This window comes from Pundamilia nyererei, unplaced genomic scaffold (genome assembly GCF_000239375.1).
Source record: "Pundamilia nyererei isolate P.nyererei 1_Seehausen unplaced genomic scaffold, PunNye1.0 scaffold00007, whole genome shotgun sequence".
Taxonomy (NCBI): Eukaryota; Metazoa; Chordata; class Actinopteri; order Cichliformes; family Cichlidae; genus Pundamilia; species Pundamilia nyererei.
In genome coordinates, this window is record NW_005187408.1 from 6,989,462 (window position 1) to 7,002,018 (window position 12,557).

Genomic DNA, 12,557 nt, shown 5'->3' on the forward strand with positions numbered 1-12,557 from the left:
CAAGCTGAGGTTATGACCTATGACTGCTGCATAAAAACACACAGACACTCACACCCACACACACACCTACAGACACACTGAAGAAGGCCGTAGGAGTCTGGCACTCTCACTGTCTGGGAATCTAATGTAGGGGGCAGCATGCCCAGACCTCCCAGGTGTGCACTCATACACACCCACACACACACGTTTACAGATGAATGCCAACAGGTAAACAGTCATGCATGTATCAACAAAAATACATGCCAACCAACACCAAACATTAACCAGAAAAATGCATTAGCTGCAGTCCAGCATAACAACAAGTCCAAACTTAGGTAGACTACAGCCTATCTGGATGAGTTAATATTTGGCTTGGCGTATCCAGGAACTCAGAGCATGGTTGATCAGCTGAGACCTCCTCCTTTCAGAAATCCCCTAACATTCCACGTCCAGCACATCAAAAAGTGCTGGACGTGGCCCTCTCTGTGACCTTTGATAAAAGCTTATGTCGCTTTGAATTTTAGAAGCATCCCTTCAATGAGTTGCAAAAACCAGGAACTGGCTAAACTGACTAGCTTTCCTAACTAAACAGAAGGTGACTTAAAAAAATAAAAGTGTGTGTGTGTGTGTGTGGGGGGGGGGGGGGGGGAATGAAAGCAGACAGATAAGCTAGGCTGTGTCCCACCAGAGAACTTAAAGGAGTGTGGTGCAGTGTGAGCTAATGAAACAGCGAGCACACTAGGCTCTTCTCCTCAAACTGGGAACATGCAACAGAATGAACGGCTAACTGACAGCGCAGCGGTCTCTCGGACCTAAACAAACTCAATAAAACTCCCTCCTCTTCTCCCTCCCTCACTCCCTCCCACTCATACACAAACACGCAGCCCCAAACAGCCTGAATCACAATGACTGGAGCAACAGATGGCTGTCAACTCACCCCCTCAGCTTTCCAATCTCCCTATACCACATCCTCTGGCCCAGCTGTCATTTGGGGCCCTTAGTTGAGGGGGCTCTGACGCCAGCCACCCCTCAACTGTGGACAGCTGCTGTAGGGAAGCCAGTGCGGAGGGGGGGTGGGGGGCAAAAGCTTGTAACGCATATTATCAACCTACCCTGGTTTCAAAAAGCCCTCTTTCTGATATCCCTGTTTCATCTCTCTTCTTACTTATCCAGTTTCCCTTTAAGAACATCTACTCCCTTTTTTGTTTCTACTCACCATCGCTCGTCCTCCACCTGAATTCCTATCGACTGGAATTTAGACTGCTCCTCTGTGGGCCCTCCTTCTTCTGGGTCCACCTAAGAGAAGGGGGAGAAATTCTCAAACTGTCTGCATGGCAGAAAAACTGGATTAGAACTCTGACTGAACCCCAGTCTCATTGCAAACCTGGATCCCTATGGACAGGCACTTGCGGAGAGCTTCTCTCTGCGCCTTGGTGTCCGCGGAGACGTGTGCAACTGCGGAAGTGGTGGCGGTGGCAGTGATGGTGATGGTGCTGTTGGTGACGTGCTGGCTCGCAGGGCCGTGCACCTGAGCGTTAGCTGCCTCTATGGCTGCCGTCAGGGCCTTCATGCTATCGATGCTCTCTGTAGAGTTGGACAGGCCCGGCTGGGAACTGATACCCGTTCGTGTGCCGGGACCCCCGTCCATGTACGCATCCTGGGCGGACTCGGTGCTGCTTTGGGCTGTGATCGATATAAAAGGTTTGGATGGGGTAGTTCGTGGTGGGACCGGAGGAGGGGTCTTTTTGTAGGTGGTGATGCATGATGACACTGCAAAGAAGACACACACAAAAAGACAGATGTCAGAAATATCTTGGTGCATGAGTCTGTGTTAGAACCTAGAGGTGCGAGGTTTGAGAGAAGTGGATGTTTGTGAAGCAGGGTCCACTTAAATGCAAGTACAATAATAATTTAATAGACATTTAAAGAAGTAAACATAAAGTAGATTAAGGACATCAAACATACAGTAACCATCATTGAAATTAATTTTTTACATATATGTAGATAGATGGCAGTTCACCCAGAGGTCTTAGACGTCTGTGCTGCAGTCAAAATGTGCAGTAGATTAGAGCCAACTTTGACAAATCAGAGCTGCATCTAGTAATAGGATTAGTATGTCAGCCACTTGACCCACTGATCTAGATGGTTAAGCTCTATACGCACTGACTGTACACATCCAGAGCAATGTAATTGTGCCAAATATAGCTCTCCCTGCTTATGCGTCCTTATGTGACAGAAGGTAAATGACACTGCTGAAGCCAGCTACAGAGCTGCATGCACCCCCGAGGCTTTGTGTTAAATGCAAGTATGTATGGGAAAAAAAATCATCATTGCTTTTCCCAGTAACTGTCTTCCTCTTGCATTCTCACCCTCTCATGTTACAGCTACAGGTTGTGTGCAGACAATGGAGCCTCTCTGACACACACACACTGAGTCAGAAGCCTTAGAAACATGCCAAAAGACAAGAAGCATAGCCTGTGTGAGGAAAGACAAAAACAGCCACCTCCTAACTATATTATGATTTGGAGTCTCCTTCCTGGCTTAGTGCTACCATCAAAAGTAGGTCGCCCTTTCTGCGTTCTGTGGCAAAACTAGGACGGCAGGTTTCCTGGATCCCTTTTTAATCCCTACAAAAGACAAACATCCTACCATGGTGAGATCGGGAGTCTGTGCGCGGCACACAACTGTTACCAACCACACCCAGCACACGCGGCGCTGTATATAACTATTACAGGGAGAGCTCTTGTTTGCTTTGTGTCTTGCCATCTCGCTGACAGCTACAGAGAGGCCTTAACATACTGGAGGTGAGCAGTGGGGCTGACTTCATCCTTTTGGTTTGTCAGAGTCATTCGTTTGTATCCGTCCTCCTCCTCCTCCTCCTATTGAAGATTTGAGCCTCTTGACAAGCTGGAAAGTATTCAGATAAGATGAGTGCTGCACTGAGTGGAGATCACAGCTTGTGAGTGTCTTTGATGATGGCAAAACAAACCACAATAAAGGGAAAAAAGGATGATTTACTGTATTTCCTTCTGAAGCTAAATACCATATGTAATTCTTTACAGATAGTGTATGTGTGGGAATTACTGCCAAAACCAACAAACTTATCTAAGTGTGCCATATTTGCACTGTCGTCTCGTTCTAACAGTTTTCTAGGGAAAATGATCGACATCCAGGTCTAATCTTCAGAAAGGTCACACAGTACAAACCCATAAGAACAAAAAGATGTACATCACACACACGCATGCACTCACACACAGAAAGAGGGCGAGGTCCTGCCCCTATCAACCATGGGGTTTCAAAAGAGAGCATGCATCATCTTTCAGTTTCTATTCCCTGAAGTCATCTAAAAGTCACACGTGTGTGTATGTGCACATGTTGGATGACTGTATATGTGTGTGAACTCCTCTCAAGCCTACAGAAGGGTTAAAAAGGGTTTTTATTTGCTCAAAGGAAAAAAAAAAGAAGAAAAAGACTGCATGAAACTGGAGACGACGCGCTGTGTCCCACCCTAGCTGTCACTGTGAGAGCCAGACACAGTGGAGAATGACAGGGGTTTCAAATGCCAAGACAGGTTAAGTAAACACTCGGGAGTCTGAACATGCCCACGCACAAGTACGCGCACACAGGCCTGGAGAGGCACACAAATAACATTGACACAACCCTGCTTAACATTTCAGCTTCTCCACATCAAGGCAGACCGCACACTTCCTGCCAATGATATGCTCTCTATCCATCAGGAACTGTTGTCAGCAGCGTACCAGCCTGTACCAGTGACTCGTATGCAAACTCGTGAAAGGATGTGAAGTCAAGCATTTAACAAAATAAAGGATTTTAGTTTTATGTTGAAAAATCTTTCAACTATAATGAAATTAAACAAGTGAATCCTTTAACTTTAGCCTGTATGTACAGAAAAAATTAGTCGAAAACATCTGACCAAAACAACTTCCCGGATTAGACTGAGACCAAGTTTCCAGTTTCCACATAGCTGATAAGAAAATAGCTTGACCGCCTTACAGCCATGAAAGCATTAGACAGCTATACTGCCCTGGACCTCCCACACTCCCAAGCATTCAAGGACAGAGTAAAGCAGGAATGTGATGCATGACTCCATCAAACCCTTAGAAAGGAATGTGAAAAACTCTCTTTACTAACCACAGATAAACAGTGACGAGCACACAGAGAGGTTTGTCTGTCACTTTATAATATCAGGTCAGTGCAGCCTTGATCAAAGAGTAAAGAAAGTTCATATTCTCTTGTGTGCAAAAAAACAAAAACAAAACAGGACTAACTTCCTCGCTTAATGGAAAGAAGAATGTGGAATTTTATCTCTCTTCCCACTGAGAGGTAGGTGCAGCCTGCTGCAAGCATTGTCATCTCCAAGAGGAGAGGAGTTTGTGAATGACAAAACTTTAGTGGCTCTCTGCCAAATCCTCTTTTGACAAACGCTTCAAAAGTCCCATGCAGACAAGTTGGTGTGAATAGCAGTTCTTCTTGGCAGGGCACTCTCCCCACCCGTGGGCTTGATAATATCAAAGAAAGCCCTCTTCCCTCCCCTGAGACAAAGCAAGTCTCCATTCATTTCTCCGGCCTTAGGAACAAAAACAGACTCGCCAGCCACCTCTTTTTTTCCATTTTCTTTTTTTTGACTGCGCCCCATTTGTGTGCCTGCATAGGTGTATGCTGTTTCCTCTATTTAATCACCGTGTTCATGTTACTAGACAGATTGAAGGCAGGCAGCTGCCTTGTAATCTCCAATCTGTATATCTGTGGGATAGGCCACTTCAAAGAGCAGACGGTTTGGTTTAAGAGGCTAGCTAACAGGAATGAGCTCCCCCGTGCGGGGGCCAAGGGCAAATCCACCACCATCCAAAGAAATACAAAGACTGGGATGAGGGGCGGTCGGTATGGGGGAATATTGACAGCTGCATCCAGCTGCACTATGTTTGGGATCAGGGTCTGCCAGAGGGGAGAGAAGAGCGAACACAGAAGAAGAGTCGAACAAGACGGAGGAGGAGGGACCGGGGTAAATCACAGAGTTACTGCCCGACTCCTTCTGCTCACTTTGTCCATTTGTCCGTCTCACTCCCCATCAAGCACACTCACTCACACAGAGGCCCAGCTGGAGTCCTTTGTGATAGCGTCACCATGGCATCACATAGCAACATAAAGTTTGCTGGGAGGCCTGGTATTTTACCACCAGCAAGCAGAGAAAGAGCTTCCACTGGTCATTTGTTTACTCTGACAGGTTACACCAGTCAACAGGAAAACTTAAAAGCTGAAGTGAAAAAGTGAAACAAAAAGCAGAATATCAGCAGAGGCACGGCAGCTGAGCGCTCCTGCGCTGTAAATAAATATCCCAGAGCGTTTTGTTTTTTTTGGGGGGTTTTTTGCCTTGAAGAGCTGCCTTTGTACAGCTGAATGCTAAAGTCTACCAACCAGTTTTTCTTGGACTGTTTTCAAAAAGGCTTGTCATTGTGTTTCAGGGACAGTGTTATTGGATGACAAGCACTTGAAAGGTTCAGACCGTATGACGTTTCACTGCTGTTCTGAACAACAGTGCAGCACTAATACCAATCCTGACTCAACACTGCCTCTAGAAGGCTACTTTAAACTGAAAGAAACTGAAAGAGATTACGAGAAGCCTTGTCCTTTAACATTTTCTACATGCTAAAAACAAAACTTAAGATAGCAGATTAGCTGTTTGTTACTTATCACTGTTAAGTTAGTATTACAGACACAACAAACACGGCACATGATATACAATGAAACACGAACGTTTCTGACAGGCCTGTGAGTCACCTAAAAGTTTCTATGAGACTTCGAAGTCAGTCTGCAGCTCCCAGCCACCAGAGGTCAAAGGGCAGCAGAAAGGGTTTCTGCTCTCCAGATGCCTGAGCACTCAGTAACAATAGCTCACTGTGTGTGCCTATGCATATATGTGAGAAGGAGGGGAAGGTGGCGGTCTGCACTGCCCTTTAAAGGAGTATATTTAGCATGTGTGAGTGCTTTTGGGGGTGGTAGTCTTTAGTGCAAATGGTGCCAAAGTTGTAAACATCCTGAAACTGCTGATTTAAATGTATTTTTTTACGTTATCATAAGGATGCATATCAGTATGAAACATGTGTCAAATATGCCTCTAGTGTCCTCACACCAGCAGTGCTATCAACAAAGTTGTGTTCTCAGCGTGCCCCTACTGACAGCAACCCGTGTCAACAGTGGGTAACTGCCCTGGCAGGCTTGTGTCTCCTGAATCACTAGATAAGAGTTTGTTTACAACTGTCAGCCACCGCTAAATCTGGCAGGCAGCTGCTCCCTGTTAGGCAATAGATTTATTTCACTTAACCTACTTTCCTGTGTTCCAAGTTCAAATAGAAAGCCTGGTTACCTGGATTCCTCTTTTATGGCTTGATGCTCTCCTCGCCCTGTCAATCAGTGACAGGTGTGGAGTGTGGACTGAGACGTTAAAAACTAAAGGGGAAAAACAATAAAAAAAACTGAAAGTTCACATTAAGCTTTTCATTTTAGGTGTAGATCTAATGTTTTAGGATCACATCACTCTTGAACTATGCAGCTGATTGTTTTATACATGTATATAAAAATCATCAAATGACTAACAATTACTCTAACAATAGTGTAATTGCCAACATCAACACTGTAAATGCATGCTAGATGACACTTGTTGCACTGACAGGTATAATCAACCAGGATTTCACATAAATATGTACTCTCAAAGTTCCTCCCTGTACAGTGGTGGAGCATGTGGGCTTGTCTTCTTCAGACAAGCCCACATTTTTGTTGTTTTAAATCAAGGGGCTTTCTTGTTAGACCTGCCCTGTGATGGCTCCAGGCCATATTTTTTGTTCTCCCCTTCTCCTCGGCCTGACGAGCCAACAGACACACGAAGAAATGCATCAGCCTTTTCTTTCTGTCCAAAAGACCTGCCTGCAGGGGCTGAAAAGCAGCATATAGTCACTCAACATAAGGGGGAGAATTAGAAAAGCGTGAGAGAGAGATAAAGATAAAATAACAGAAAGGGAAGTGAGATGGGACAAAGTGTGCCATGCCGTTTACTTCACTTACTGTACATTCCAGCAGCTTTGTGGGCCATAAACCTGAGTATTAGCTCAAACACTAAAACTAGCACACCCACACATCTCACGCATGCTTTCACTGCACTCATTTCCCACAGCATTGCTCACAGAGTGACTGATACTTTAAGAGCAGACTAGCTCAGTGTGCGCGGTGACACATCAGATGTGCTGGCAATGACAGCATGGGCAACTGTAACAAGTCTAGCATACCGAAAAACAGAATCATGTAGCTGAGGGGGAAATCAGATAAGTCATTACGTGAAGTTATATTTGCGATTGAGCAGTGTCTCAGAATATGACACTTGTTCAATTCTTTTTAAAGAAGAAGAGAGAAGCCTTGATGTGGTCTTTTTGTCTTGCTAAGTGGATAACACAAGCCACTTAGGCCAGTGGCTTTTAAACTAAAAATACACGCAACACACCAGTGTTGCCACCACACTGTCTCCAAGTGCTGAATACAGTTCAGATAAAACATGACTGTCCTCTAGAACTGAGAGCCTGTGGAATTACAGCCAAGCACAGAAAAATAGAACCACAAGCCTTGGGAATAATGCTCACTGGGCATAAACAGCAAACACAAAGGCGACAAAAACACAAGAGGCTGATACGCAAACACACATTCACGCACGCACGCTTGCGTGCACAGAGGCATCAGCTTCGGGGCCTGAAACACAATACCGATGTCATGTCATTACATGAAGGATCACTGCTTGCTGCAGTTGTTATTTACATATAAATGCAGCAGAATGTGGTCAAAAGTTCACTTCTTCTTTCCTCCAACAAGAAAAGGCATGCTACAAGCTTCCTGTGGAGTTACACTAAAAGTCCCCCCCCCAAAAAAAGAAAAAAAAAAAAGAAAGTCAAAACTTGATTCATAAAATGACCGGGCACAAAAAGTAAAAGGAAAGCTGGCTTGCTGTTTTTACAAGCGTTTGAGTTTACTCTTCCAGGAATGCCATGAAACATCAGTGTCGGGTGTTGTTTCACAGCACTGGGGTTTTTCTCCTCGCATTCCTTCCCCCTTTCCCCCTCTTTGACGTTCTTTGTCCTGACCACTTGCACATGGAGGGGAAAGGAGACACTGGCGGCCTAATCCACTGCCAGAGGCACACTAAAGCCATCTGGGCCCAAAAAAACCAAACGTTTGGCCTTCTGTTTCTCCTATATGAGAGGAGAAACTGGTGGGGGTAGATGGAAAGTTAAGAGAGAGGAAGGGGAAAACGAAGGAAAAAGGAAGGCAGGAGGTACAAGAGAGGCTAAAGGGGGGATTTGGAACAAGAACCAGGCAACACTAGTGCAGTCTTTTGTGGTTTTCATTCCTGACCTTCTGACCCTATACATCCTGTTGACGGGGTCGGGGGGGCAGAACGAAAGATGAGATTGCCGCTATAGGCATCCGTGTGTGCCCAAAAGGAATGTGAATGCAACGAGCATGAATCAGGACAAATATGAAAACCTATGAAGATGATACAGAGCTCTGGGTGTCTCTCTCAGGTGTGACTTTACACACCCCTCTCTCCCTTCTTCCTGTGTGTTTACATGCACTCCCTGCTGAATCTTATGGGGGAGGAACAATGGTCTCTCCAGCATTCCCACTCTCCTGCTGAGAGCACCCGTTTGTCTCCTGCATTCCTTTTCCCATTCATCTCTTTCTCTCTCTTCCCTCCTGGAAAAAAAAACTCCTGCTACTTTTTTTTTTTTATATACAAGGGGGAGGGTCCTGAGCATGTGTCTCAAAAATCTGAGTCAAATCAGTCCCCTTCGACACAGCCTCCCCCCTCCTCTTTCCTCTCTGTTTTACTTGGTTAGTGAAGCAGCAAAGCTTTAAGAAAGGGAGGAGAAAGAGGAGATGCATTCTTTCTCTCCCGCTTGCTGTCTCTCAGTATGCACCAGCGGTGAGTTGCGGCTTATTTTTAATGACTGGTAAAAAAAAAAAGAAAAAAAAAAGGAGGGCTGGGTGTCTTCCCCGCCGGCCGCTTGCACACAGGCTCAGTTACTAAGGCATACACACACACGCACACATTACTGTAGCTGAGTCTGGGACTTTCACAGAGAAGTCTTTAATTTGCACTGGGGCCTGGCCTCCCACACTGCACAGCCCAAACCACCCACTTACAGCCATGCACTCTTCCTCTGACTTACTCCAACATATTCTCTCCCCTCTCCAGAACAGTGAAAGCAACAAGAACTCTCAACCACATAATTTTGCTGTCAAATAAAGTAAAACCTTTCAACATTCTGTAAAGATAATATGGCAAAAAAAACAACAACAACATGTTTTTCTGCTCTTCAAAAAAACTCCCATCTCCTTTGGAAGAGATTTAACTATATATCCCACTCCCTCTTATGTTTTCATTCCCTGAGGGGTTTAAGTTTGCAGGCCCTGCCCTGCCCAGCTTTAGCATTCAGGAGCCACGAGGATCATCCATAGTCAACACTAAGGAAATCCTTTCAGGGCTTTGCTTTTCCTTTGCCCCTGATGCCAAAACACAGACAGGAAGAGCAAAAATGGGGAGTGGGATAGTCCCTACCTGACAGTGGAGCCCCTATCCACCTGATCTAACACAACAAATGAGCGGTTTACTCTTTTTAAGTAATCCTCAAAGTAAAATAGTGAATTCCTCACATTAACAGGAAACTGTTGTATGTGCACTTTCTGCAGAGTGGAGACAGCAGGGGTGCATTGCCGCAGCCATTCTTTGTGTTTGCAGTAGCCCTGTCAACTCCTCCCCGCGCCCTTTTCTCATTTTCCCCCGCTCGCTTAACTTTGTTCCAAACCAATGGCAGGACGAGAGGAATGAATGACATTCTCTTTGCTTGTGTTTCCTGTGTCAAAAGTACCACTCTTCCTCCTTAAACGGCTATAATCAAAGCATTCCAAGCCGTAACAAGCAGGGACCAATTAAGTCGTAAGTAAATATAGACACCCAGCAGCCACCTAAAAAGCTTTAAGTCCTGCAGATTTATCCTATTCACTTTTATTCTGCTCCAGAGCATGTCGAGGCAGGAAATCACTGATGATTCAGGTCATGGAAACACATAATAATTAAACCTGATTGATGCTATGTTATAGCAAAGGGCCTGCAGATCCAACTTTTAATCAAAGGTTACTTACGATCACATTGCATCAGACCTTAGGTTGTGCATTATATGGGACAACACTTATAAGTTGGTCCAGATTGCCAAATTGAACTGGCAAAACACTTCAAAGCAGGTGAAACTATGATGACATCTAGTGAAAGATTTCATATTGCATGTCTTTACTTTGCTACATCAGAATCACAAGAGCCGGATTTCCTTCAAATTGAATTTTCTTTTAGACATCTGACGGATAAAAAATTAGGAAGGAAGGTATACGGTCCAGCACATCGATGATACATTTAAAACAGAGCTGGAAAAGCTAGAAAAGCAGATCCACAGATGTAAAACTTTTGAACTAAATTTAATTCCTCTGGATTTATTTATCTTGTGACTAACACTCTTAAGCTGTCACTGTGAAAGAGATGCTCAGTGTTTTCCACTCAAGTCAGTGAAAGAGCGACAGTGCAAGTTCCCACTGGCTTGCATTCTCAGACAGTCGTGACAGGATGAAGTAATTACTGAGCGGCTGACACACCAGCATGGCTAGGATTTATCTTCTCCAGGAAGAGAGATAGCCAAATCACAGTTTACCCACATTGAGCACCCAGTTTGGGCTTGATCCTGCAGCTGCAAATGGAGAAGCCACACACAAACACTTTGACACCGTCGCATGCGTACACACACCCCGATGCTCAAAAAAAACCCCATCGAGTTACAGCTGCCAACCGCAACTGAGAATGGCGTCTTTCTCCTTTTTATTCCACATGTGTGCTGCGCCTGTGCTAGTGTGTCACTACATGCCTTGACCCAGCCCTTGTTTCCTGTCAAACACACCTACTCGAACCATCAAAGCAAGTAGAATGACAGCATTATGCAGGTGTGTGTGTGTGTGCGTGTGTGTGAGAGAGAGAGAGGGGGTGCAGAAGAGAGAATCAGAGACAGATGACACCAGAGTACTGTTTAATTTACATCCCTCTTTGAATAATAATTCCACCTTAGAGGATGGCACCTTTGATCCACTGACACACAGGTGTAGTTCACATACAGAGGCGTAGGTTGCTAACACAGGGCTTTATCTATCCCTATAATTAACAGCCAGAGCAGGATTCAGAGAATACTATATGTGTTTGTGCGTTACCGAGGAACAGGCATGGTTCGGAGGATTGATGGAGCTCAAAGGTGCATTCCTGTACAGCGTCCTCAGCAAACGCTGTTTGATGTCAGTGTCTTGGAGGCATATATACATCAAGGATAGCATGAATGTCAGTCATCACTCAGGGGTACAGCAACTCTTATTGATGACTAATTCCTCTCTCCCAGTCCCTGTGTATGTTACACACACAGAAAAACACACCGGTAGCATTGATGAGGCAGAAACTCCACCAAAAATAATATCTGACAGTAATCTGAGAGGAGAACTTATGACTTGCCTCACATACACAACCTACTGTTGTGGTAAAACACCAAAAGGAATTATTCTACGAGTAGGAATTCAGCTCCCTCTAGTGGTGACCAGCTAGGACTGAAAGAATGATCATTTCATTACAAACACTGCCCTGTGTTGTTTTTCTGTTTACAAGTAAGATACAAATAAACAAAAATCAATTTTTATTTAATATCATCTACATATCCGCTTCATATATAAATTACATTTCAGAGAAATTACATTAAAATAATTAGCATAAACATATTAGCCTGTTTTATGCAAAAGATCTTGCCATGTGCTCATATATTTTGTTTATTTCTATAAAAAGCTAAGTCATGGTAGAAAGTTCACAGTTTTTAAAAATTTGCCATTTGCGAGACATAATTTTACTAAATCTTGAAAGTAGATGGTGTGCAAGACTTTGACTTTACTTGTTTAATGTTCCAGTTCAAAGATACAGAAGATGAGTTGCAGTTTTTTTCCTGTTTATTTGAAACTGGAATAATGTGAGTAATAAGAAAAAAACATATTTTTGAATGCTGATGTTCAAAAAGGCACCAAAAAGCCTGCTTCACTAACTAATACACATTCATTATTAAATACTGCATCATAAATCAGAGAGGTATAAACATCTTCTGTAACGCAAAGAGTTGTAAATAGCAGATACCAGAGTAAAAATTATCTTGTGCAGCATTTTCAACTTTTTCCAAATAATTGGAGATTTTTTTAAAATGATAAAACATGGGTGAAAACATGCAGCTCTGCAGAGCTCCAATAGAGCTTCATGGCTTAGTGCTTAGCTGTTTTAATTAACAACATTTTCACCTGACCTCTTTATCTTTGTTCTTTAGTCTCATTTCAGCTCTTCGAGTGGATTACCAGAAATCTGGAATTAACTTTAACCACAGTGCTGAGGAATCAGCAGGCTGATGAAAGGGGAAAAGTTGAAAGCGAGTTAAGAAAAACTCAGCAAGAACACC

General features: G+C 44.0%; 1 protein-coding gene across 3 annotated transcripts in view; it reads right to left on the reverse strand.

Annotated features, from left to right (window-relative positions):
• The window catches only part of dlgap1b (discs, large (Drosophila) homolog-associated protein 1b), a 95,188-nt gene that overhangs the window by 8,631 nt on the left and 74,000 nt on the right, over nt 1–12,557 (reverse strand). For all 3 annotated transcript variants that reach the window (XM_005722766.1, XM_005722765.1, XM_005722767.1), the window contains 2 exons: nt 1,364–1,749; nt 1,196–1,275 (listed from right to left, as the gene is read on the reverse strand). In XM_005722766.1, the coding sequence (XP_005722823.1) occupies nt 1,196–1,275; nt 1,364–1,749 (466 nt within the window). The remainder of the gene's footprint in view (nt 1–1,195; nt 1,276–1,363; nt 1,750–12,557) is intronic.